General features: G+C 38.6%; 1 protein-coding gene across 1 annotated transcript in view; it reads right to left on the reverse strand.

Moving 5' to 3' along the window:
- The window catches only part of SNTG2 (syntrophin gamma 2), a 522138-nt gene that overhangs the window by 273069 nt on the left and 222226 nt on the right, over positions 1-26843 (reverse strand). Inside the window, exon 2 of the mRNA XM_030555522.1 lies at positions 4884-5021. Within this exon, the coding sequence (XP_030411382.1) occupies positions 4884-5021 (138 nt within the window). The remainder of the gene's footprint in view (positions 1-4883; positions 5022-26843) is intronic.

Consider the following 26843-nt stretch of genomic DNA (forward strand, 5'->3'; position numbering starts at 1 on the left):
ACCTATAAAGCCCACCCCTGAAAGCCCGCAAGGCTCATTCTTCTACTTCATATTGTACTACACCCACATGAAGCCATTGCAGGAGTTAGTAAGACAACATGGGCTGAAATACCATCAATACGCAGACAACATATTATATATTTCCTCTACATCAAACACTAATAGCACCATCTCCCAGCTTTCTCAATGCCTAACTGCAGCTCTTAGATGAACAGCAGGTGGAAGGTTGTAAGAGAGGGAAGCACTTTGAAAAACCTGCTTTCAATAGTGGTGTATGCCACAGAAAGGGCATCTGCCCTTTGAGTGTTAATAAATTCCCAGCCTGGGATCTTTTGGACTATTGGATACCCACTTTCCATCTTCAACTGGCCAGAACACTATGCTTATTGGGCACAAACATGGGCACAGCAATCCACACATTAATGATCTCCATGTCAACTGCTAAGTTGCAACGCATCATGCCAAGAAAGAAGCCACTCACTCTGAAAATGGCTCAGCAATACAAATCACAGCAGCCCACCAGCTCGGTAACACAAATGCTGTGAACAAATTAAACAGTGACATCCATTGGATACATTCCAGTTCAAGGTCTCTGTCCTTTCATTCAAAACACTCAACGGGCCTAGTCTATCTACAAGAGTGTGTCTTTCCATGTCTGATCTCTCAAAAAGATATATTTAATTATTCAGATCAGTAGCATTTGCATGGACATTGTAAGGGACCATTCTTCCATCCATAAGTCTCTGTCGTGTTGCCCATGCACACAATATCATTGCATGTTATGACTTAGATGGTTTGAGGCATTTAAGATTCTATTCTCCCTATATAATTTAGCAAATCAATAAAGTCTATTGAGAAAAGCAGATTAAAATTGTAGTATCCCAAAGTTGAGACAGCATTAACAATGTTTGCAGGGTAAATGTAGTTTCCTTAGGCTCCTTTTTCCCTTAGAACCTTATAGAAGGTGTAGAAAAAATGACATTTAAAAGAATAAACAATTAAGCACAATATGTGATGGAATTTTGTTTCTTTTTTCCTGGAGTATAAATTAATAGCATAATAGGAACTGAAAAACACATAACTTGAAATCAAGCAGAAAAAGCAAGGTGAAATTCTGGCAATTCTTATAGGAAACTATAATTGTCTGTATATGTTGCTAGCAAGTGATAAACTCAGAAAAATAAATGCTTAAATTTCAACTTCTTGGTAAAGAAGTAGATATTATTGTGACTGTAGCATGCATATACATACATAATTCAAAAAAATAGTAAAAAATTGGAACCTTAAAGATGCTGTCATAACAGACCTAATCAACCACAATCATCCTGTGATCACCCTTGTCCTGCCTCTTCTTCCACTTTACCCTCATTAGTTTTTACTCATAATTAATCTATATTTTTTCTACATAGGTACTCAGTAGTGGGGATACACCACAATGTATCCCCACTACTGAAAAACAGAAATAAACTCTTTTTTTCCTCCCCTTCCTGCATGTGGTGGGGGGGGAAAAGCTTGATTACAGTTTTTTTGTTTGTACTTGTTTAAGACTGTGTGCAAGTGAGTGAGTGAAAAAGTTATGGAGTGAAAAAGTCTGTTGATCACCAAAACATCAGGAAAATGGTGGGATGGTGGAATGGGCAATGTAATATAATACAAATAGGATATTGACAACTCTGTTCATTTATTTACTAAAGATACCCATCATATCATGCAAGGCCCCCTAAAATATACACATGTTAAAATATTTAAAATAAGGTCAAATTAACATAATATTAGCAGAAATTACATGAAAAAGAATTTCACCCATCAAAGAAAGGCCCAAACTCAACTGCAACTAATTCCTCATAGAAATTCCCCAAGTAAACACATAGATGTTGCAAGTGTCCAGAAGCTTTAAAACAACAACATCTCTGTTAGACTGAAAATTCCTTGCATGGAATCACATGATATTTCAATCTTGTCATTGTCAGCTGAACTTCCTAGTTTACTGCAGCTGTCTGAAAGCAGTATGAAGACATACATGTTCTCTAAAATATGCAGAGCTCAAACCATGAAGAGATTTACAAGGTAAAATCAGATTGTGCCTACACTGCCCTCACCTTTCTCCCTTACAGTATCAACACAACACAACTGCTGCTAAGATGGGAGAGGCCTTTTCCTTTCCTGTGCACACAAAGTGCCTTTCACACCTACAGATTTACCTATGATTTAACTAGGGCAATCTGTGGGAATTTCAACTTCTTCAACACAAAGTTGCTCACTTTACATCTGTGCTCCATCTTTAACAATGACCATCTGTCCACTTCCAGATCAGTTTCAAAGTCCTGGTTCTCATCTTTAAGTTCCAAATATTATCAAAGCCTGTCTCTCTCTCTCTGTACCCTACAATGCCAGCTCTGAAGAAAGATGGCACTGAAGCTGAAGGTCCTCTGGATGAAATTATGGGGTCTGCAGGCAGAGAATTCTGAGTGGAGGACCCTGTGAATGTGGTATTAAATTTCATCAAAAATCCAGATGAGCCCAAATCTGAAGACTTTTAGAAAGTGATGCAAGACCTAACTTTCTGCACAGATTTTATCCCAGTAATCAGTCATGATAATGGCTGACCATATTTCCTTCTAGAAGGTAATCACTATTGGCTGGTTTCAGTCAAGAAATAGCCTGAAGTGAGGAAGTTGAATAGAACTTAATTTAATTTAATATCCTTTGTGATAGAAGTAAGGCTTCCTAATTTATGTACAATATACTATTGAGACTGGCACATTAAAAATGCTTAGTTAGACAAGATACCATGCATTTGCAACTACATATTATATTTTATTATGACCACAAATTGCATATAAACTAATTAGTGCTAGGTGCCTTACCAATAACTACTGTAGCATTTTACAGTTAGAACTGCAGCATTTCATGCCACTCAGTGAAGTGAAAGATATTCACAAGGTGATCATTTTGGCAGAGGCATGTCTCAACAAACCAATCACAATGTGACATGCTTTTCACTTCACTGAGTGGTATCCTATATGTCACCTTGCACATTTTTATAAACAAGTCACATTCACGTATAATAGTCTGGGACAATTACACAAGAGAAAACATTTCTAACTACTATTAGCAATTTGTATTGGATTATTCTTGGATGGCATTAACTGTCCAAAACTTAAAAAAAAAAATCTCAGGTGAGTTTGATAGATGTGAACATGGTCTTCAATTAGCATAACTGCAAGGATAAATTCATCACAAACCCAAAGCTAAGATAAAAGTGTTACGTGAGCCTGTTGAGGAGTTTTAGGACGGATAGAGGGGCTTTGCTGAGCATTGTTTTGAGGAAAGTATGTGTATGAAAGGAAAAAGGGAGAACAGAAAAGAATCGGAGAATCGGGTTGGAGCAAAAAGGCAAGAAAGCCATGCAGCAGGCAGTGAGCTTGGTGTATGACTCTGGAAAAAAGCTAGATATTTTGGGGTCTGGTATTGGCTAAAGATGCTTGGAACTGTAAGCTAAGAAACTACTATTTTGTTTCTGGTTCCTCTTCAGTTTGGAGAAGCAGGAACTTGTACATTCCTTGTGAACAAACAAGACTGCGTGAATGAAAATACCAGACTCCATTGCCAATTTATACCCCAACTGGGACATTCTGAGGGCTCTGAACTAAAACTAGCCATTCGAGTGGAAAGGGTAAAAAATGTGTGTGTATGTTGTTGAAGTATAATCCATTTCCTGCTGTAGAGACTCTACAGGGAAATATAAACTCACATAATGTCCCCAAGTGTTAAATTTTATGTTTAGATGAAAAGATGTGTAATACGAGAGGTAAACTGAGGCCTGGTCTACAAAAGAAAATTAGGTTGGTTTAACTACATTGGTCAGGGATGTGAAAATTCCACACCCCTGAGCAGCATTACTAAGTTGAGCTAAGTCCCCATATAGACAGTGCTGCCGCCTCTCGGGGAGGTGGATAACACCAACGGGAGAACCCCTCCAATTAGCATAGCTAGTGTCTACACTGAAGCACTGCAGCAGCACCACTGTACCATTTTAAATGAAGACAAGCCCTGAAAGTTCTCTATTGACTAAGTCTCTGAGGAGGCTGTCATGCATACTTTATCCAGGAACCTCCAATACACTACAAGAAACTTCTTGTGCTCATTTAATGTGGTACACCTACACTTGTTTCCAGAGGAACACAACATAACTACCCTTTCTTGCAAATCTACCACTTTGGGAACTTGTCCACATTCCACTGTATACTTTTCCTTGCTAGGTTCTTCCTTATACGGCACATATGCATAGCTGTCCCGTTATGCATAAAGAAAATCTTACCTGGTGATACAGAAGTGGACCTCTGCATGGCCAGAGTGCATGACAGAACTAAAAGTTCTAAGAGAGTTAGCACTCAGACTGCACTGGGAAAAGAAAGCGTGGCATATGTGCAAGCACACATTTTTAGGTTCCAGGTTTGCCTGGAAAAGTTTACTGTGAAGGAAGTGACTTTCAAGTGCTGTCCCAGCCTGTCCTGCTCTTGAACAAATAAAGGAGTGATTCTGGGGAAATGAGTGATGTAGTATACTCTCTTTTCAAAGTGCTCTCAGTGGGAACAGAACACTTTCTTCAGTTAAGAACTTAACTAACCATCTTTCCGGTGGTGAAATGCTGCATTCTCAGTATTTATATGCCAGTCCCTATTCTACTTGCAATGTTACGTTTACTAGAGTAGTGGAGTTGGAAAGGAAAACACACACACACACACACACACACACACACACACACACACACACACACACACAGAGTTTCATTCTTTACATATGTCTTATTTGGTAGAAGATCTATTTGGGAACACGTACACATATATAGTTGGAAGCAAAATAGATATAGAAGTACTTACGTTTGTACTGTGAACATTTCCACTAATGCAGATGACATCTTGTTTTTGAACTGTTAATACCTCTTTTGTAAGCTTCAGTTGGATGTCATAGGCATTTTCAGACCCTTCATCATATAACAATGCAATACCTGTTTTAGTCTGTGGAAACAAAGTACAAAAATACAAATATCAGAGGGGTAGCCGTGTTAGTCTGGATCTGTGAAAGCAGCAAAGAATCCTGTGGCACCTTATAGACTAACAGACATTCTGGAGCATGAGCTTTCGTGGGTGAATACCCACTTCCTCAGATGCATGTTGTGGAAATATCCAGGGACAGGTATATATATGCTAGCAAGCAAGCTAGAGATAATGAGGTCAGTTCAATCAGGGAGGATGAGGCCCTGTTCTAGCAGTTGAGGTGTGAAAACCAAGAGAGGAGAAACTGGTTCTGTAGTTGGCAAGCCATTCACAGTCTTTGTTCAATCCTGAGCTGATGGCATATATATACCTGCCCCTGGATATTTCCACAACATGCATCTGAGGAAGTGGGTATTCACCCACGAAAGCTCATGCTCCAGAACGTCTGTTAGTCTATAAGGTGCCACAGGATTCTTTGCTGCATTTAAAAATACAAATAAAACAGTTTAAGTACAGGAGCATTTTATGCTGATAAACAATACAAGGTCTTTACATTTCAATAGGTTTTGCTCAAAAATGCACATTGATTCAAACAGGAAGTGAAAGGTCAGCTTGCTTTCTGAAGTTTTAAATTGATTCAAATGTTCATTCAAAGGCCTATTTACACTTATCTGACAGTGTAAATGAGCCTTCAAGTGGGTGTAAGTGTAATTCATTCCCACTTTAAGACCTCTCTCCACTGCCAGGAGGAGAAGTGGGTTCAGTGAGGTGTTCTGTTTTGGGAGGATTTTTTGTTTGTTTGCTTTCTTTAAATATACATGCTGCAATGTGTTTTCATTAGAGAAAGCCAGGTTTAAAGAAACACACATTGCACTTTGAGTGGACAGTGGTGAGGTTTGTGATGGTCTTTCATTCCTGGAGGAGTTCACTCCAGAGTCTAAGATTAGCCTCAGACTGATCCTCAAGAAAGTTCGGTCTCTGGCACAGACAAGCTTTATCTTTACTGTCCAGAGTTCCATTGTGCAGAAGATTAACATTTTACATCCCAATTTCAGATATACACAAACATACACATTATATATTTCAATTTGTGAAGGTCAAACTAGATGTTTACTTCTGAAGTTACATAAGACTTAAATGTTATGTATCACAGTGAATGGAAGTATACTATCATCAGAATACTAAATGCTAAGCGACACTGAATAATTGAGATATGCTGGTTTAACTACTAAAAGCCATCAAAATATAGCTGGAGCCAAAATAAAAAGTATTTTTCCAAGTTTTCTGTTTAAGATTATGTGCAGAATACACTACATAAGATAAAAAACAATTTAACATAATGCCACCTGAATGTCTAAATACATTAACAACAGAAAAATTAACATTTTCACATTTTTCCATTTGTCTCCAGTGTGAGAGATTTTGTTTAATAATGTTTCCAGAATTAGGACCAAAATATCTAATTGGTAATGTCAATGAATTAGAACATTTTCAGAAGATAATGAGCTTTAGACAAATGATTCTATTTGCATTCTATATAGCACAGAAAAACCAAAACATCTATTTTCAAAGCATAAATGAGTGACTGTGTGATTGTATTTGAGTTACAACATTTATCAGTCTAGAAATTATTAATTTGCCTATTACAGTGGTATCAGAATGCTGTGATTGTTTTTATTCCTACTATACCAAACAGTCGAAGTACACATATTCACACTGTCTGATAGATGCTGGTGCAGTAGAACATCTGTACTATTCACAAGGGAAAACATTTTCATGTCCACCATGAGTCATATTTTCCCTGATTTACAAGTCTTTTTAAGTCCATGATTTGGCATTTTGATTTTTTTTCTTTGAGTGATTTACGTGATAGCACAATTAAGGATCCTGTCACAACTGTGGAAAATGAGATTAATTAATTAGTGCTCTATTGACTTTACAGGAGCAGATTGTAAACATCATTTTGGAGGTTGGTTGATTTTAAAGCCAAGTGAGAGCAACTATAATCATGTAGTCTGACCTCTTGCATAAAACAGATCAGAGCATTTAATGTAATGATTCCTGTAGTGCAGGAAATTATTGTACCCTGATATGTAATGAACAATATCAAGCCTAATAATTTGTGATCCAATTTGAGCATTTCCTTTAAAATTTCACATGCTTTTTCTTATCTGATTTTTGTGTTTTATATTATATTAAAAAGAAATAAGCCCTTGGCATTCAAAGCTCATTCCTCAAAAGTTTTATAACAAACTGAAGGTACATCAAATTTGGGATTTAAATTCTTTGATAATATTTTAATTTCTGTACCATTAAGGAGGATGTTCTTTGGTGATGGTTGATGAAGGATTAGGCCTGGCCTACAATAGAAAAATTAAGTTGGTTTAATTACACCCGAGTGGCATAGTTAAGCTAACCTAAGTCCCTGTGTAGACAGCGGTAGGTCAACAGAAGAACTGTTCCATCAACCTAGCCACCACCTCAAATTGGCATGGATTACCTACGACAATGGGAGAACCCCTTCTGTCGGCATAGGTAGTGTCTACACTGAAGCACTACAACTGCACATCTGCAGCAGCATAGCTGTGCCATAGTAGTGTTTAAATTGCAGACAAGCCCTCAATGTCCATTAGGGAGGTCTGAAAGAAGCACAGTGCTGTCTGAGAAGGATGTAATGGTTCTTTCACTTCCTAACATTCCAAAGTTTTCAGTACCTTGATATTATCAATACTGATAAGATGATTTACTAATTTTTTTTTGTAAGTGACTGTACAGGGATTACTGGTAAATAAAACTGATGCCCTATGCAATAGCAGATATTTTTAAAATGTGGAAGAATACATTTGTAAAATCACCTCACTCAAATTCTATTTTATTCATAAAATATCCCATTATTGTTATATTGGCCTCTGATAGCCCATCATTGCTACTACTTCACTCATAAGAGAACAGAACTCTTTAGAACACCCTACATAACCTCAAGGGAGCAAATAATGGTGGCTAGTAATTGCTACATGTGTTTTATAGTAATCCAGTAAATATAACCCGAATTTCTATTTGTAATAGCTTATTCAGTAATGAATGAGATGTGTGGAGTAACTGATTGAATTCCTTAGCATTTTTCATCACACTGTTTCAACTGAAACTCTGAATGGAGCTCCTCTCTTCCTATTAGGACCCATTACTCACCACACTTTCCATCCAGCTCTTGATGTGATCTAAGGTGACATGCAGCAATATCTTATTTGCTTGCCAAATCAATAAGATTAATCTAGATTTCATTCAGCCCTTCAAGTTTGCCTTTTTAGATCATTATAAATGGTTGTGTATTAGAGTTCAGGCATTCACCTGTTCACTCAACGCGTTAATAGATGCCATAACTAAAGTAATTCTATCTGCACCAGTCAGGAACTTGTTAGGACAAAGTGCCTTTTCAAACTAGGTCATTTTAATAAGGGACTTAGTCTTTGCATGTATAGGCGTATACTCCATGATAGCTATCCTAATGTTCATTGCATTTTTAGTGTAAAAACAAGTCTCTATTCAGAGTAGTACAGCCACCCCAGCAGCTAGTTCCAGAACGGTCTGAGGCTCCCAGGCTATGAAGGAGAGGCTTCAGAGGGAGATACATCTCCTCAACAATGACAACAATGAAGAATTAGGCATCATGGGATAGATTTTCAAAAGTATTTAGGTGTCTAAAGATACAGATAGATGCTTAATGGGATTTCAAAATGCCTTGATGTTTGACTTCCACTGAAACCAAGTAAGTGCCTATGCACTTCTGAAAACACCATCAGCTGTCTATGTAACCCACAAACTTCCTGGGTGTGGTGCTCTGTCCCCTCTAGTGTCACCAAGACCACTTAGAGATGAATGAGTCTGCGATACAGCCTTAGCTAAGGGCTACATGGCTTTTCGCTCATGTAGTAGAGGCTCATTGCACTAAGCTCCAGAGGTCACAGGTTCGATTCTGATGATGACTGGGGTCTGTCAGCGTTACAAGTGAGAGCTTGTCTGGGATTTCAACTGGGAAGTCTCTGAAGCTCTTGACAGGCTTCCTCAGCTATGGGAAGTATGTAACCAACACACCTCCTGGGTGTGGTGCACTGTCCCCTCTAGTGGCACCAAGACCACTTAGAGATGAATGACTCTGTTCTGCAGCCTCAGCTAAGGGCTATATGGCTTTAAGCTCATGCACTACGCTCCTGAGGTCCCAGGTTCAATACTGCCTGCCGATGACCTAGGTCTGTCAGTGTTACACCTAGTTGACTCTTTAGGTGATTTTGAACATCTAACTGGGTGACTACTGAGTAAACAGGTAGAGTTTGTACCAAGCTCCATATTGGGTGTGGTCCAATATTACCCCCTTTTGACCCAAGTGGTATGTCAAAATTTGGGACCCTGCAGATTGTTTCCATTAGGAGGAGAAATTGATGATAGAGTCACTTGTTTCTTTGGTATAATCCTGTTTCGTTACAAAGAACATTCAAAGCCATTTTCATGAATACAGGAGTAACCAAAACAACAGGAGACCGTTTCTTTGCTCATAGCAAAGCATCAACACTAAAATGTACCTCCCATCCACATAATTTGCCCACTAATAACAGTTAATAACATCATCTCCCCAAGAAGTGTAGTGCTTAGGTCAATATAGTTAGGTCGATCCAGTATCAGTGCAGATATTGTGTTGCTTACATTGATAGTTGCTGCCTTTCAGAAGCTGTCCCACAATGACATAAGAATATAAAAGAGGCCATACTAGCCCAGTATCCTGTCTTACCACAGTGGCCAATGCCAGGTATCCCAGAGGTAATGAACAGAACAGTTAATCATCAAGTGATCCATTCCCTGTTGCCCATTTCCATCTTCTGACAAACAGCTTCTGATAGTTACATTGGTGCAAGCGCTCCTGGTGAGGACATGCACCGTTGACACAAGGAGTATAGTGTGGACACTCAAAAGCAATTTAATTACTTCAGTGGCTGTACATTGACATAACTTGGGTCTACTTAATTTTGTAATGTAGACTTGCTCATAGCCCAAAAGCTCTCTTTCTAGGCTTTACTCAGGGCCATGCTTTCAGTGCTTGTTCTGGCTTTATCTGCTATTTCTCTGTGTGTGTTTCTGTAACATGCAGTGTAGTTGTACCTGTGACCATCTCAGGATATTAGAGACACAAGAATATTTTTTTGGGGCCAACTTCTGTTGGTGAGAGAGACAAGCTATTGAGCCACACAGAGCTCTTCTTCAGGACTGGGAAAGGAACTCAGAGCCTCACAGCAAAATGCAAGATGGAACAGATTGTTTAGCATAAGTAGTTATCATGTATTCTAAAGGACTATTCAAGGTAGAATGGCCTGGTAACACCTCCGCAGTCATAGGACAAAGAGGAGTGACGGGAGAAGGCTAGTGGGTTACAGATTGTTGTAATAAACCATAAATCCAATGTCTCTGTTCAGTCTATGATTTTTAGTGTCTAGCGGAGTAATGAATTTAAGCTCCTAGGCTCATCTTTTGAAAGCGTTGTGCAGGTTCCCTTGGAGGATGAAGACTGATAGGTCAGATATAGAATGATCACTTTGTGAAAAGCATTCAGCCACAGGTGACATGCTGTTTTAGTCTTTTATCATTTTCTTGTGTGAGTTCATTCAAGAGTGTACCAATTGTCTGATTTCACCCACACACAGTTATTGGGACTTTGGCAAATGAACCCTTATTCAAAACAAATATTTTTTGTTACCCCCTTACATTTACTGTAAAAGGAAGAATAGCAATGGTAACAATGATAAGCTTACATAACTTATTTGTGTGTTTTGAGAGCATGACAGAAAATACTGAACTCTGACGAGTAGGATGTGAGATGAGGGGGGAAGTGAGACTTCTCTTAGTTTTGGATTGTAATATGTTTTTTAATGTCTTGCATCCCCGACTGCCTTTTATGACCCGTCCTGGGAAGTAGTTAAAACCCAGGCAGACTGTGAGGAGCTACAAAAGGATCTCTCAAAACTGGGTGACTGGGCAACAAAATGCCAAATGAAATTCAGTGTTGATAAATGCAAAGTAATGGATCCGTAAAACCTAATCCCAACTATACATATAAAATGATGGGGTCTAAATTAGCTGTTACTACTCAAGAAAGAGTTCTTGGAGTCACTCTGAATAGTTCTCTGAAAACATCCACTCAATGCAGCGGCAGTCAAAAAAGCGAACAGAATGTTGGGAATCATTAAGAAAGGGAAGAAATACTCCTTTGCTAAAAGGATCTTGTCTTTGTTTCATATCTAAATTGTATATATTCCTGTAATTTGGTTTTAAATATCTATTCTATACAATCCCAGCTGATACTATGAGTTGCCATAAAATCTACAACCAGGTGGGTAGATCATTATTATGTTTCAATTAAAAAACAAAAACACCAACCTCAACCTTAAGAAATAAGACAGAAAATGTCATATTGCCTCTGCATAAATCCATGGTATGCCCACATCTTGCATACTTTGTGCAGATGTGGCTGCCCTGTCTCAAAAGAGATATATTGGAATTGGAAAAGGTTCAGAAAAGGGCAACAAAAATGATTAGGGGTATGGAACGGCTTCCATAAGAGGAGAGATTAATAAGATTGGGACTTTTCAGCTTGAAAAAGAGACAAGTAAGGGGGGATATGATAGAGGTCTATAAAATCATGACTGGTGTGGAGAAAGTAAATAAGGAAGTGTTATTTACTCCTTCTCCTAACACAAAAACTAGGAATCACCAAACGAAACTAATAGGCAGCAGATCTAAAACAAACAAAAGGAAGTATTTCTTCACACAATGCACAGTCAACCTGTGGAATGCCTTGCCAGAGGATGTTGTGAAGACCAAGACTATAACAGGGTTCAAAAAAGAACTAGATAAATTCATAGAGAATAGGTCCATCAATGGCTATTAGCCAGGATGGACAGGGATGGTGTCCCTAGCCTCTGTTTGCCAGAAGCTGGGAATGGGCAACAAAGATTGGAACACTTGATTATCAGTTCTGTTCATTCCCTCTGGGGCACCTGGAATTGGCCACTGTCGGAAGACAGGATACTGGGCTAAATGGACCTTTGGTCTGACTCAGTATGGCTGTTCTTATGTTCTTATATTGGGAGTAGTGACCCACTGGTTGAAAATCACTGGACTACTGCACTGAGTGAAATCCAGTTCAAGTGGATAAAGCCCGAGTAACTGGGCTCTATGATATGGCTGTAAGTTAAATCTACCATTCACTCCAGGCTGGGGACAGCGTATAGGTCTGCAGCCTGTCTTATACATCATGGCCACTATTCACACCAATTATGTGGAGTGCTATTGCCACTGGATATTTGTAAATGTGTATTCCATGGGCCTTCACCTGGCCCAAGCCAACAAGCTTTTGCTCTGAGGAACTTGTGTGCGGCTGCTGCTGCTCCTCATAACCCCAGTGAGTGCCGTTTTGTAGTGCAGATCATTTCCTCTCCACCATGAATTTCACCCTTAATAAATATTTATATACTTGTTGTGTCAATGATATAGTTGTTGGAAATACATTTACACATGAGATTCCTCAATATAGGAAAAATTCACTTCACATCATACTTGCACTATATTGCTCTCGTACTAAGGGATTTAAAGGTCACTTCAAAGTTCTTTTAATCATCAATAGCTATTTATTCTGACTTAAACAGCAGATTATGATGAGTGACTAAAACTCTGAATTGGATTTTCTCACATGCAAGAGCAAAAGTCAATACATCCTGGGATTTAGTATTTTTATTAAAGTTGACTGCAGGACAATAATTCCATTTGTGGCAACTTCTAAGGTTTTGAAATTTGTTTTCATTCCACACTGGAATGAAAATAAAATCCTTCAAAGATTTTTTTGCAAAAAAAGAAATGAGAGTGTCTGTGTGACCAGACTGTCACGTGGATTCAAGTCCCTGTTCTGCCTGATTCAGACAAGTTTTCCATCCCAGATTAAGCAGAGCAGGAGCTTGAACCTCCATCCCAGACCAATGTAAGAGGGTGAATGGTCCCACTATTGTGGGGAATTTTCCTAGCTTCTGTACTATCCTGGTGGAATTGGATGGTGAAAAGATCCAAGTCTCCACCCTAACTCCCTTGGACCCAGATCTCTGCCCGACTTCAAGGTTTCGTCGTCTGCTCCTTCATGCAGCAGAGTCCTTGTAACCACAATAAGGCTGGGCTCAGGATCCCTGGAGGTTAAGTCTCCCTCTGTTTCAATGAACCCCATTGTGGCAGGTGGCAGTACAATACTCCCTTGTTAAAAGGATCCTGTCTTTGTGTCATACATAAATTCTACATATTCCTGTACTTTAGTGTTAAACATCTATTCTATACAATCCCAGCTAATACTATGAGTTGCCATAAAATCTATAATCAGGTGGGTAGATCATTATTATGTTTCAACCAAAAAACAAAAAACACCAACCTCAACCTCTCCCTCCACATCTCATAGAATCACAGAATATCAGGGTTCGGAGAGACCTCAGGAGGTCATCTAGTCCAACCCCCTGCTCAAAGTAGGACCAATTCCCAACTAAATCAATCTGCCATCCCCACCCTAGAAAAAAGAAACTGAGAACTGGAAAAAAAAATTCTAGAGTAAAAGAACGGAGTTAGAGCAGAGACATAAAAATACACTGTCCAACAAAATAAATGGTCAATGCAGTCTCATCAAAACCAAACTACAAATTCCCAGTCATGAGCACAGAGCAAAAACATTATGTTATAGTTACATTATGAACAAAGCAGTCTGATTACTTGCTTATGAAAAAATATACTGCTATGTAAAGTAATATAGTTACTAAAATAATGGCCAACACATACAGGTGGTTATCAAATCAAATAAAGTCTGAAAAAAAAATACTCTTGCATCTATCTGTCATTATATCCATGAAATGTAGGAATGTCAGAAGACTACAGAAGCAACTTGCACTTCACTTGCATGTTCTATCAAATGAACCAAAGGAAAAGGTTTTTGCCCATATTGAACCTACAGAAATAAAACAAGTAATTAAAAAATATGGTCAAGGACAAAGTGTGCTTTCTGTAGAATGTTTTATGACATCAAGAGAGAGCGTCTCCCCAGTTTTCAGCCAAGTGGTTAAATTATGGATTAAGAGCTCTCATTCAATAGAAAAGAAGTCTTTAAATATATAAAATACCATAAAAGGAAGAGATCAGGGTCTGCATGAATTTTTTACTCTCTGAGGCATTGCACAAGGAAAATATATGCCAAAATACTGGTGCACACTTTATGTGGGGTAATTATCATTTGACAAAGCAAATATATATAAACTGAATGTAGGTTGTGGAAACCTTGAAGACTGTCACAGCAGAGCAAGCTATCAATGAACAAAAGGCACAGAATGGACTCTTTGAAACAAGTCCTTATGAGGTTTGGCTGCAACTGTGGCCATTAAAAGTGAGCTATGTGAAAAAAAAATCATACACAAGATGCCACTGCTTCTGTTGGCTAACGAAACATTGTTATCAAATTTCAGAGCTGAGGCAAGCATTCATTGCCTAGCAACTGTAACCATTATAAAAACGCAGACTCCCATGTAATAAAAATGCAGACTCCCTGATGTAGCATGGGGTGTTTATTGTGTGAAATTCTCGTATCTCAGTAGATAGATTTTTATAAACTGCAAACATCATGGTGATTAGTAGATTACGCTGAATATTAGAATGAAATTCTGCTAGAACCAGTGGTGTGAATGGAAAATACAACAAATCTAGCTTTTAAATAAATATATGTTTCTTAGGTAGACAATGTATTTTCTTTATGTGATTATTACCCTTTTTGCATACTAAGCTCACAGAAATGTTAAGTGTTATGCATACCAGAAAGATTTGGAACTTTATAGGTTAATTCTTTTAAAGGTTAGAGACACAATTTAGCAAACATCATTGACTTTAATGGGACTACATAGTTAAGCATAGTAAATGCTTTGCTGATCAGGGGTTCTGGTGTTCAGCACTTTGGAGGATCAAGGCCAAAGAAAAGTTCACTATATTATTGCAGCTGACTATGAATTTGTGACTCATGTGATTCATGAAATATTATGTGATTCATGAAATATTTTAAGAGCAGTCAGATATCATTAAAAAGTATGCACTGAATAAATTATTCAGTGAAAAACTATGACATTTGTTGAATTTGACAAATACTATTTGACCAGCTTAATTTTTTTTTTTAAATCCCTATGTTGCAAGAGAATTCAGTAAGACAGAACACTACTCTGTTTGCAGGCTGCAATGCTCACCTTACTTAGACTAGCTTTTAGATTTTAATAGCTTGTTTTCTCTTAAACTCCCTTATAATCATAGTAAGTGTTATATATAACCAATTAGTTGCAAGGAAAAAGTTAATAAATATTAAACATCAGTATTTCCCGTATTACACAATTATTATTTGCAATATAACCCTGCAGCCTGCTTTAATGAAAAGTAAATATCAAGTATTTAATAAACAGACCATATAGCTATCCTTAGATGAATCACTTATAAACAAATATTCCTTAATCTTCAATTCAGAAGATTTTACATGATCAAGAAAAGAGGGAGAACAATTAACATGTGTCATAAACAGATAAGTAAGAGTTAATAGAACAGAAGTACTTTATATCTCTTTTGCCTGTAAAGGGTTAACAAGATCTGTGAGCCTGGCTGTCACCTGACCAGAGGACCAATCAGAGGACAGAATACTTTCAAATCTTGAGGGAGGGAAGTTTTGTGTGTGCTGTTAGATTTTGGGTTTTGTTCACTGTGGGGGCTCAGAGGGATCAGACGTGCAACCAGGTTTTTCTCCAATCTCTCCGATACAGGCTCTTATAAGTTCAGAATAGTGAGTATTAGGTAGATAAAGCGAGTTAGGCTTATGGTTGTTTTCTTTATTTGCAGAAGTGTATTTGGTTGGAAGGAGTTCAAATGTGTATTTGGCTGAAAGGAGTTCAAATTGGTATTTTGCTGAAAAGATTTTAATTTGTACTTGAATACTTAGGCTGGGAGGTATTCCCAGCTGAAAGACTCTATAACATATTCCATCTTAAATTTACAAAGATAATTTTTACCTTTCTTCTTTCTTTAATTAAAAGTTTTTCTTGTTTAAGAACCTGATTGTTTTTTTATTCTGGTGTGAGACCCAAGGGAAAGGGTCTGGATTCACCAGGGAATTGGTGGGGAGAAAGGAGGGAAGAGGGAGAGAGAGGCTAATGTCTCTGTGTTAGGATTACTGTCTCTCTCAGTGAGATTCTGGGAGGGGCAGAAAGAAGGAGGGGGGAAGGTGGATTTTCCTCTCTGTTTAAGATTCAAGGAGTTTGAATCACAGTGATCTTTCAGGGTAACCCAGGGAGGGGAAGCCTGGAAGAGGCAACGGTGAGGGAAAGGGTTTACTTTCCTTGTATTAAGATCCAGAGGATCTGGGTCTTGGGGGTCCCCAGGCAAGGTTCTGGAGGGACCAGAGTGTACCAGGCACTGAAATTCCTGGTTGGTGGCAGCGCTACAGGTTCTAAGCTGGTAATTGAGCTTAGAGGAATTCATGCTGGTACCCCATCTTTTGGACGCTAAGGTTCAGAGTGGGAAATTATACCATGACAACATGGTTCTTATTTTTAAAGAAACTGTATTTCTCTTGAGAATTCTTCACACCCGGTCATTATTATTTTTGACCAAGAAATGGAGATGCAGTGTTGTATGTTTTGCACCTGGGCATAAAACAGTCAAGACATGACAAAGAGCCCTGACAGCAATAGCAATTATGTGAGATGTGATTCATATCACTTAACTCCAATAAAAAAAAAATAACTCAAACCGGGAGAAAGTAAGTGGCTGCCTGGTCAATATTATAAGTCATAGTTTGTGACAGAAATGTTTCACTCTCTCATGGTGTAAAAGCAAACAAATACAAAGGCAACACAAAGTTAATTTCTGTCCGATAATGAAAAACAGCCAGTCTTAACTTTTGACCGTGAGTAATTTTCAATGTCACATAGCCAGAGTTTTCAGACCTGAGGCATATATAACCAAACTGACCTTATAGCGGTCTGACCTTTAGCTAAGATGTATTTGGAGTATGCACGTCTTCTCCACTCAGGCATAATACCATATTTATAATCCTTTTGTAAGAGCAACATCCTTTTTTCCCCTCCTCCCTTTTTTAAACACAGCTTTGTTGTTGGCTACCAGGAGACAGCCAAGGCTTGTGGTCCTAGGGTTTGATTCATCTCCTCTTTTCTCACCCATTTTGGGCAGGTTCAAATTGGATTTTAAACTGTAAACCTTGACAGAAACCAGATACCATACTGCACCCTTCCTGAAATCTGCCATAGCATCCAGCAATGGTGGAGAAAACTTTAGTCTGATGCTTTTGTTCATCCAATTTAAAAGGCAATGGCAAATATCCATGAAGGTGATCAGAAACAGTCAACATGGAGTCACCAAGGACAAGTCATGCTTGACCAACCTGATTGACTTTTATGATGAGATAACTAGCTCTACAGATATAAGAAAAGTGGTTATTCCTTGACTTTAGCAAAACTTTTGATACAGTCTCCCACAGTATTCTTGCCAGTAACTTAAAGAAGTATGGATTGGATAAATGGACTATAAGGTGACTAGAAAGCTGGCTAGATCGTCGGGATCAACGGATACGGATCAACGGCTCAATGTCTGGTTGGCAGCCAGTATCAAGCGGAGTGCTGAGCCAGTTTTGTTCAACATCTTCATTAATCATCTGGGTGATGGGACAGATTGCACTCTCAGCAAGTTCGGAGATTACTCTAAGCTAGGGGGAGAGGAAGATAAGATGGAGGGTAGGGATATGGTCCAGAGTGACCTAGATAAATTGGACTATTGGTCCAAAAGAAATCTGATGAGTCCTGCACTTAGGACGGAAGAATCCCATGCACTGCTACAGGCTGGGAACTGACTGGCTATGCGGCAGTTCTGAAAAAAAGGACCTGGGGATTAGAGTAGACGAGAAGCTGGATATGAGTTAACAGTGCGCCCTTGTTACCAAAAAGGTGAACAGCATATTGGGCTGCATCAGTAGGAGCGTTGCCAGCAGATCAAGGGAAATGATTATTCCCCTCTGTTCAGCACTGGTGAGGCCACATCTGGAGTAGTGTGTCCAGTTTTGGGCCCCCCACTACAGAAAGAATGTGGACAAATTGGAGACCGTCCAGCAGAGGACAATGAAAATGATTAGGGGGCTAGGGCTCATGACTTACGAGAAGAGTCTGAGGGAACTAAGCTTAATTAGTATGCAGAATAGAAGAGTGAGGGGGCATTTGATAGAAACCTTCAACTCTCTGAAGTGGCGTTCCAAAGAGGATGGAGCTAGGCTGTTCTCAGTGGTGGCAGATGACAGAACAAGGAGCAATGATCTCAAGTTGCAGTGAGGAGGTGTGATGGGTCTGGCACCACTGCACCCCTTGGTGGCAGGGGAGGGAAGGGTGCCAGGGCCTCGCCTCTCAAATTTCCCAGCCTGCCTTCTTTAAGGGTATCCCAATGGGGCCTAATGGAAGGTTCTCACATGCTCGCCCCAAGCATCAGGGCAGCATGGCCCAATGGCCAGAGTCCATACAACTCGCCCCAGGTAGCAGGGCAGTGTGGCCCAATGGCCAGAGTCCGTCCTTCCCCCTCTCAGGCAGGGAAATTTTGCCTATTGGTCAGAGGAGTAGGGGGACCCAGTCTCACCCTCTCCACTGGATCCCGATCCAGGGCTTTCCTATTGGCAGGGTTCCCCTTGCTGTTGGTTCAACAGGGATCCACCCGCAACACGCCAAGCGTCAGTGCTGCTTTAATGTGTCTTGTCCCTAAGGTTCCCCTGGGTCACTTCCTACCCTCAACATCGTAATCTCCCCTTCGAGGCGGTAGGGGGTGTCAAGGTTTCATCCCCACTCTGAACTTTAGGGCACAGATGTGGGGACCTGCATGGACACTTCTAAGCTTAATTACTAGCTTAGATCTGCCACCATCCAGAATTTTCAGTGTCTGGATCACTCCCTTTCCCCCCAAAACCTTCCCCTCCCTGTGTAGCCTTGAGAGACTCCTTCACCAATTCCCTGGTGAGTCCAGGTCCAATCCCTTGGATCTAAAAACAAGGAAAAATTAATCAGGTATTAAGAAAAGGCTTTTAATTAAAGATAAGAAAGATAAAAGAAAACCCACTGGGAGAGATTAGCATACCAGCTACTCTTACAGACAACAGATTCAAAACACAGAGGATGTTCCCCTGGGCACAAATTTAGTTACACAAAAAAATACCCAAATACCCAATTTGATTCTCTCTCTAATTGAATAAGACATATGACAAAGAAATAAACATATCCCATTTATCCCTTGCTAAAACTTACTACTCTGATAAGAGGCTGGTTCCTTGACCTTTTTCATTCCGGCTGAAACTGAAACAAAGGAAACAAAGGAAAAACTTCCCTCCTCCTTTTTGAAACATCTTGTTTCCCCATTGGTTCCTCTGGTCAGGCAAGGTGAACTTTTTATCCCTTTACAGGTAAAAGAGGCATTAACCCTTAACCATCTGTTTATGACAGGGGGTTACCGGTCTGTATCCCGCTGGCGGGTCCTCCATCTGGGATGCAGGGTACATGCCAGCTGGGCTGGCTCCTGGAGCGTGGGTTGGTCCTCCTCAGGAGCTGGCTGTGTGCATCCTTCTCCTCCGGTGGTCAACCCTGACTGAGCAGTTTTGCAGCCTTTTATACCTAGCCTCCAGTTGGAGCACACCCAACAGGGCTTCCAGGGAGGGGCTTCCTCTGCCAATAAGGAAGAGTTAACCTCCGTGGCACCAGTGTAGGGCCACTCTGCCCCATCACAGGAGGTCTAGGTTGGATATTAGGAAAAACTATTTCACTAGGAAGGTGGTGAAGCACTGGAATGCGTTACTAGGGAGGTGGTGGAATCTCCACCCTGAGAGGTTTTTAAGGCTTGACAAAGCCTGTCTGGGATGATTTAGTTGGGGTTGTTCCTGCTTTGAGCAGGGTGTTGGACTAGATGACCTCCTAAGGTCTCTTACAACCCTAATCTTCTATGATTCTATTAATCTAAAATTTGGTCCAATAAGACTATAACTACTAAGATGGAGTGTATTTTTCAATATCCACCCCAATTTTTAAACATCCAGAACCACAGATTTTTAATATGAGTTCACAATATATTCTAAATTAATACCTGACATTTTGATTAAAGCTAAATGTATCTAAATTTAAAGCAATAGGGAAGGGAAAGATTGTTTTTTAAAATAGGAAAACATATTAGCGTAACCAAGAAAAATTGGTAGAAGGATGGGGAAGAGTTATAGCATATGAAACTAGACTTAATTCATATTTTGAAACGGTCTAGATTTCAAGAAAACTGTTCTTTTGTTTCTTGGAATATGTGCATTTACCGATAATCAAATATTTATTTAATATTATTTACATAGAATTACAAATGCTATAGTTCCTTTCTTAACATACAGAAGATTTTAATGTTATCATTGCTATACATAACACTTCTTCAGCCAGAGGAGCATTCTCCCCCCAAAAAATTATGTAAGTGGTTTATGACAATTTATAAATAAGACCATGCACCCATAGATTATTCAATAATTTGAAAAGATGCTCACAATACAGAATTTTTAAATGTCTAGTTTTATTATTTATATCACATTATATTACATCTCTCAACTAAAACCTTAGTTAAAAATAGCCCTGAGATTTAATGTTGGTATTTTCTGTTAATGACATTAGTCTTGCAACTGCAGTGATTAACAGGTGGCTTGCAAACTGTGTGATCTTAATCATTAGAAAATAAGAAGTAATGTCTTGTTTAATTACTGGAGGAGCAGTATGTCACCAGCTAATTAGATATGATTGATTATTGTCATCCTCACATGCCTCTCAAGACATCAGACACAAACATTTGAATCCTATAATGCATGTTTAGAATGAACTTTCAGAATGTCTCTGAGTAAAAATTACAGGTTTAAAAAATTAAAATGTCTTACTTTCTAATCAGCATTGAATAACATAACGCCATGGCAGCTGAATTTACTAAAGTGTAATGAACACCACAGAAAAACTATTTTAGAATGTTTTAATGGACTGTTTTAACTCATCACTAATTGTTGATTATATCCTATTTTCCAAGCAATGGGCAATGGAATGGAATGGAATGCCAATGGGATTCAATATTTCTAAGAAATATTCAAAGATGCATCAATTTTTGCATAAATGCTGTTGCTATTTAAACAAGAAACCATGGACCTCTTCCTACTAATAAAAGTTTAATTTGCAAATACCTCAAGACTATCCTTTTTTTTCAGACTATTTGAAACCTGCCTAAAAATTGCCTTGATAGTTCATTTTACCATTGCTGTTAATGTTATTGTTCAATCTGCACTGACGGGTCTTTGATTCATACTTTTTTCTCCCCAACTATAGACATGTAAACAAAGATGTGAGAACATTTCTTCCCATGGTTTACAGCACTGAATGCACTTCATTAAGAAAGCCCCAGTCTGTTTTCTGTATCCAGAGTACATAGGTATGATCAGATAAGTTTTGGTCCACTATTTCTACCATAAATTGTGGGCTCTGCTTCATTTGCTGGTGTCTCTCCAACTCCCACTACTCTTTCCATTTATTCTAATTGCTTCACCATTCTCACATACTTGTTCAAGTGCCTGCTTCTTCTGTCAGACATCTTCCTTTCAATCTGACTCTGATTCTGGGTTGCTCTGCCTAGGCCAGATAGCCAAAGCCACCCCTCATGACTTAATTTCTGAGATGTCTCAATAATATTAGCATCTCCCTCAGTGTAAGTGACATAAGTTTATGCTACAGTTTCATTAGTGTGAATTCTGATATGTCATTGTAATTCTGAAGACCCTACAAGGTGCTCTCTTCCTCTACTTTTGGAGCCTCAATGTTTTTGTAGTAAGGTTTAGATACAGACTAATCATAGGATATTATGAGATTTTAAAAACAATTTTCTGCATTGAAGTAAGAATCTGGAAAAAAAACCCTTTACTTTCATCTATAGTTATTGTTTTTACAGGGCAGTTGCTCAGATAAGCCCCTATGTTAGAACTGAAAGTCCTTCTAGCCATTTTTTTGGCTGGAAGCCTGGAAAATGAGGAGCTACTCCAAACCCATGTTTATCCAAAGACTTAATGGCTTTTCCAAGTTTATCGTCTCTTGCTCTCCCCTTCTGCGTCGAGTCTTGACAATGAAACTCAACTGAAACACTAGGATCAGTTGCTTTTTTATTTTCTTTATATATTTAACAGAGAGGAGACAAATAGGGAGAGTGAGCCTGGCTGAAATGGTTGGAAAAAGTACGGCTTTAGCAGTAGTACTTCAGACCAATATGAAAGGGGATGTTTGAGAGCCAATTGTGGGCAGTCAGGAGAAGATTACAGTAGACAAGGTACCAAGGGTACAGATGAGAAGGACAGCAATAGAGACCATGAAGAAGAGGAGAATTTAGAGATGTTAAAGAGTAAAAAGCAATAGGCTGGTAGTAAGTGGGGGTAAAGAGAAAAATCAAAGCTTTCTATCAAAATTACAATGCTGGGGGACCAAAAAAAAGGGGGTGGGGGAGCTGGTAGTGATGACTGAGAAAAGATGGGGTTAGGTGGAAAGATGAGAGGTTAAGTTTGAATTTGGAGCCATACATTCAAGAGCTGATGTCAGACAGGCAGGTAGAGATTCGAGACTCAAAAAAAAGAAGGGCCTTGTATATAAACTGGTCACATTCCCTTTCAAGACAAATTCTCAACACCTTAAATTCATAAAACAACAAAGATTCTTGGAACAAGTGGCATCACTTACCAATCTCTGTGCCTACTTCTGTATGCAGTCCTTAAAACACCCTCCCTGTGACACTATTTTCTTTTTAATTTTTTCTTTTAAATGCAAAATGTTTCATTTACAAATATGAAGGTATATATTTTCATTTGAGCCCTCTGCTGCCACTTGTTATTTTGTAAACTTTTCAATATAGGGATCATATCTTTGTTGTTCTATAGCTTCTACTACAACAAGTCCTGGCCTGTGCAGAAGATGGAACAAAACAGACGTAGTAATAAAGAGAGAACATTCTGTAAGAGTATCAAGATATGGAGGAAAGATATCAACTTCAATCAACTCTAATAAAGGACAAAAATGGAAATCTTTTCACTAAAAAGAATATAACTACAGAGAGATGGAGGGAGAATTTTAATGAGCTCTTTAATGAAAAAAATTGATAAGAGGTGAAAAACTAACATCTGTTTTCCAGACAACTGAGCCACTTGTTTTTTGTATTGTCTTACCTGGCTCTAGGCATCTACCAATCTATCATCAAATTCTATCTTCACATTCGGTGAAAGACTGTGTCCAGTTCTCCTGTCTACAATTCAAGAAGGATGTTGACAATTTGGAGGGAGTGCGGAGTTTAAATGATTAGGGACTGAATGATTGAAGAATTAGAAAATAGCAATAAACTGAAGGAGCTCACCCTATTAGTTTAACAAAGAGGAGATTTAAGGACTGACTTGATTATAATCTGTAAGTACCTACATAGGGAACACGTATTTGATAATGGGCTTTTTAATTTAGCAGAAAAAGGTATAACAAGATCCAATGGTTAAAAGAAAGAGCTGGACAAATTCAGATGAAATAAGGTGTAAATTTCTAACAGAGATGATGAACCACTGGAACAATTTCCCCAAGTTCATAGTGGATTCTCCATCACCGGTGTTTTTCAATTTGAGATTGGAAGATTTTTTAAAGGCATGCGCTAGTTCAAAAGGAATTATTCTGGGGAACCACTATGGCCTGTGTTATACAGGAAATCAGACTAGATAATCACACTAGTCTACTCTAGTCTTGAAATCTATGAATCTTGGAATATTATCTTTCATATGTCATCTTCTGTGTCACCATCAAAACCTCTAATTCATTACATATATTAAGTCACATTCAGCACTGGTATAGGAAGGCCTAATTCCATTTACTTCACTGGAGTTTTCCCTGTTTACACCAGGAATGAATTTTACCAAATAGCATTAACTTCAAACTTCAAAGCAAATATTCATTAAAACATCTTGATCATTGAACAAACATTCAACAAGAAGGAACTCCTGTCACTGATGTAGTTTTACCACAGAAAATCCTTTTTGAATCAAGTACACGCAACACTCCACAAATACTTTATGAACTACGCCAACTAGTTTGGAAAAACATGCCTTATATCTTCACTTTTTATGTTAAAATTAAGCTTAGCTTAGTTGTGTGATGCATTTTTAATTCAACTCAGTGGTGATGGCTTCTCTGTTCTGCTCTACAAAAACAGTGTTATATCATCAGCAGAGTTACTTTTACAACTGGTAAATGTGACCACCACTCTTCATTTAAGATAGCTGTAAGAAACGGTTAAGCAACCCCCCACCTGAAACAAAGGCATATGCGACTCTACCCAGGTATTTGAACAACCGGCAGAGGGCTTTGCTGGGTATTGTTCTGAGATAAGAGTATGTGTGTGCAAGAGGGAGTGGGGAAGAGTGGAAAGAAAAGTAGCAGGAAGCCCAAAGTAATATTAGTTAGACCAAAAGGGAAAACTGTAAAGATTTTATTGGTGCTAACTGTAGTTGGGTCCCTACTTAAAAAGAAATGGCCAAAAGAAACATTTTGTTCTTACTTACATTTTCACTTGGAGAAGAGATTGATCACTTCAGAAAAGAGTGGACTAAAATAATGTTTCCTTTTATTTTTGTTTGTGAATAATTGTCTGTCAGGCTGTAAGGAAAACAATGAAAACTCATTTTATGCTGTAGGGATCTCCATTTTTTTTTCTTCTTTTTGGCTTATCCAGCACTGACAGAATGAGTGGTATCTAATAACCTTGATTGTGAACTGCTTCAAGGAATGTGTGTTTTGGAAATTAATTCCCATAAGGTCTTTTATAGCAAATATGCACTTCTCTTGATCAGTGAAATCTGTCGTATGTATAGATAAGTTGTCTTTATGCTGAAAAGTGCTGAGTACTTTTGTATTGACGTACTGTATTCTCTTATCTATCGTGTCTTTGCTTTGCTAGCTTTCTTGGGAATTACTAGAAACCTGACTTTTCTATAATCCTTTTCTAACAGATTTCTCATCTATGTGAGAGCTTCCAAGGGCATACAGCTTTGTGCTGACCTTGTAGTTTAAAGTGTTTCTTGTTTTTATTTAGCCTTTGATTTTTACATAGATATTTTAAGATTTAAAAGATTTTATTACAAATGGCATAACCTTGTACAGGGCAGAGTGGGGAGAATGAACCTGTGTAAGGAAACAGCAATGGAAGAAGAATGGTTGAGAGGAGGCTGACTAAATATGTTGGGGTGAGGGAGGGTAGAGATAGAGAGATAGGGAAAGAGACAGTTGAAGTGAAGTCTTATGTTTTAGGGCTGAAAAGCTGAAGGACAGTGCATCTGTGTACATACATGCACTCTGTGGAAGAGGGTCAGCTTGAGTAATAGAAGTCCTGTGTATATAATGGGATTGATAATCATTTATGTATGTTTCTGAATGGGGTTGTTGGGGAAGTCTGTGCATGTTAGTAGATTCTGGGCAGCTTCGTGTGTCTATGTATTTGATGGATTTTTGCGAGTGGTGTCTGTGTTTAAGAGATTTTGGCGGCGGAAGATATGAGGGTGTGATTTTGTAGATGGAGAAGGAGAGCAGATGGTAATTTTTGGCAGGAGAGGCTATGTGAGAGAAGAGGAAGGCAGGGAGAGTACAAAGGAAGTGGAAAGAGGGAACAAGGACAAGAGGAAAGGAGTAATAAGAAATTGACACCTTGGGGAAGAGGAATAGAACACAACAAAGGAAAAAGGGGATGGAAGGGAAGAGATGAAGGGAAAATAGAGTAAAAAGAGAAATGGATACACAGAGAAAATGAATAAAATAATGAAAAGGAGGAGGGAAAATAACAAATACAAGGGAAATAAGTAAAGCTTTTAAAAAACACCTTACCAGTAAGAGTAGATAAAAAGTTATACAATAACATACATTCTTGTCTTTTGATGAGTGAACTCCATAGTCTACTAATGCATGTGAGAACCATATTAACTCTGAGCAAACTTGGTATGTAAAAAACACGTGAGCAATACAAACTGGGACTATACATAACAGATTAAAAATGTGATGAAAATGAAATGTGTCAATGGAAAACACAGATAAAACAATGCTAGTAGAACCCATAAAACCAATCTAATGAGTAAACTGGACCCTGCTCAAGCTATAACATTGTTTCTACTATTGTCAAAGGATTCCTTTTGGTTATTACCAATGTGTGCCTGTGGCACTACTTTCTTCTACTTCCTGACTGATTGGTGCCAGTGGCACAGATGCACTAGCCAAGTTAGGATCCCTTCTACAGCTGATAGTTGATTATATAACCCCACATAACTCTGAAGCAGATAGATATTATTGATGGCTTGTACTCTGAGAAGTGATTTTTTTCATTTGTAGAAAAATCATTCCCCACCACATACTATAGTTTGACTGTCAGATGGTGGCAACCTGTGAAGTGAGAGAAACTTTTATACCAAAAAAACAGAAGGTTCTTCTATTGTATTTGGCTATGAATAGAAGAAACAGCTTAGAGAGCCTTAGCCTTGCTGAAAACGCTTTTTCCTACTACAACTTGGTTGCTGCTGCTTCCACCTATCAGGATCACACTTGTCAATTTTCATGTATGTCTACTGCCAATCTGTGCTTTTAAAAACCATGTGAAACCTTGTCTGTGAGTTTCCTGCTAAGAGGGGCAAGAGGGAGTAACCTCCAG

The sequence above is a fragment of the Gopherus evgoodei genome, chromosome 3 (assembly GCF_007399415.2).
Source record: "Gopherus evgoodei ecotype Sinaloan lineage chromosome 3, rGopEvg1_v1.p, whole genome shotgun sequence".
Taxonomy (NCBI): domain Eukaryota; kingdom Metazoa; phylum Chordata; order Testudines; family Testudinidae; genus Gopherus; species Gopherus evgoodei.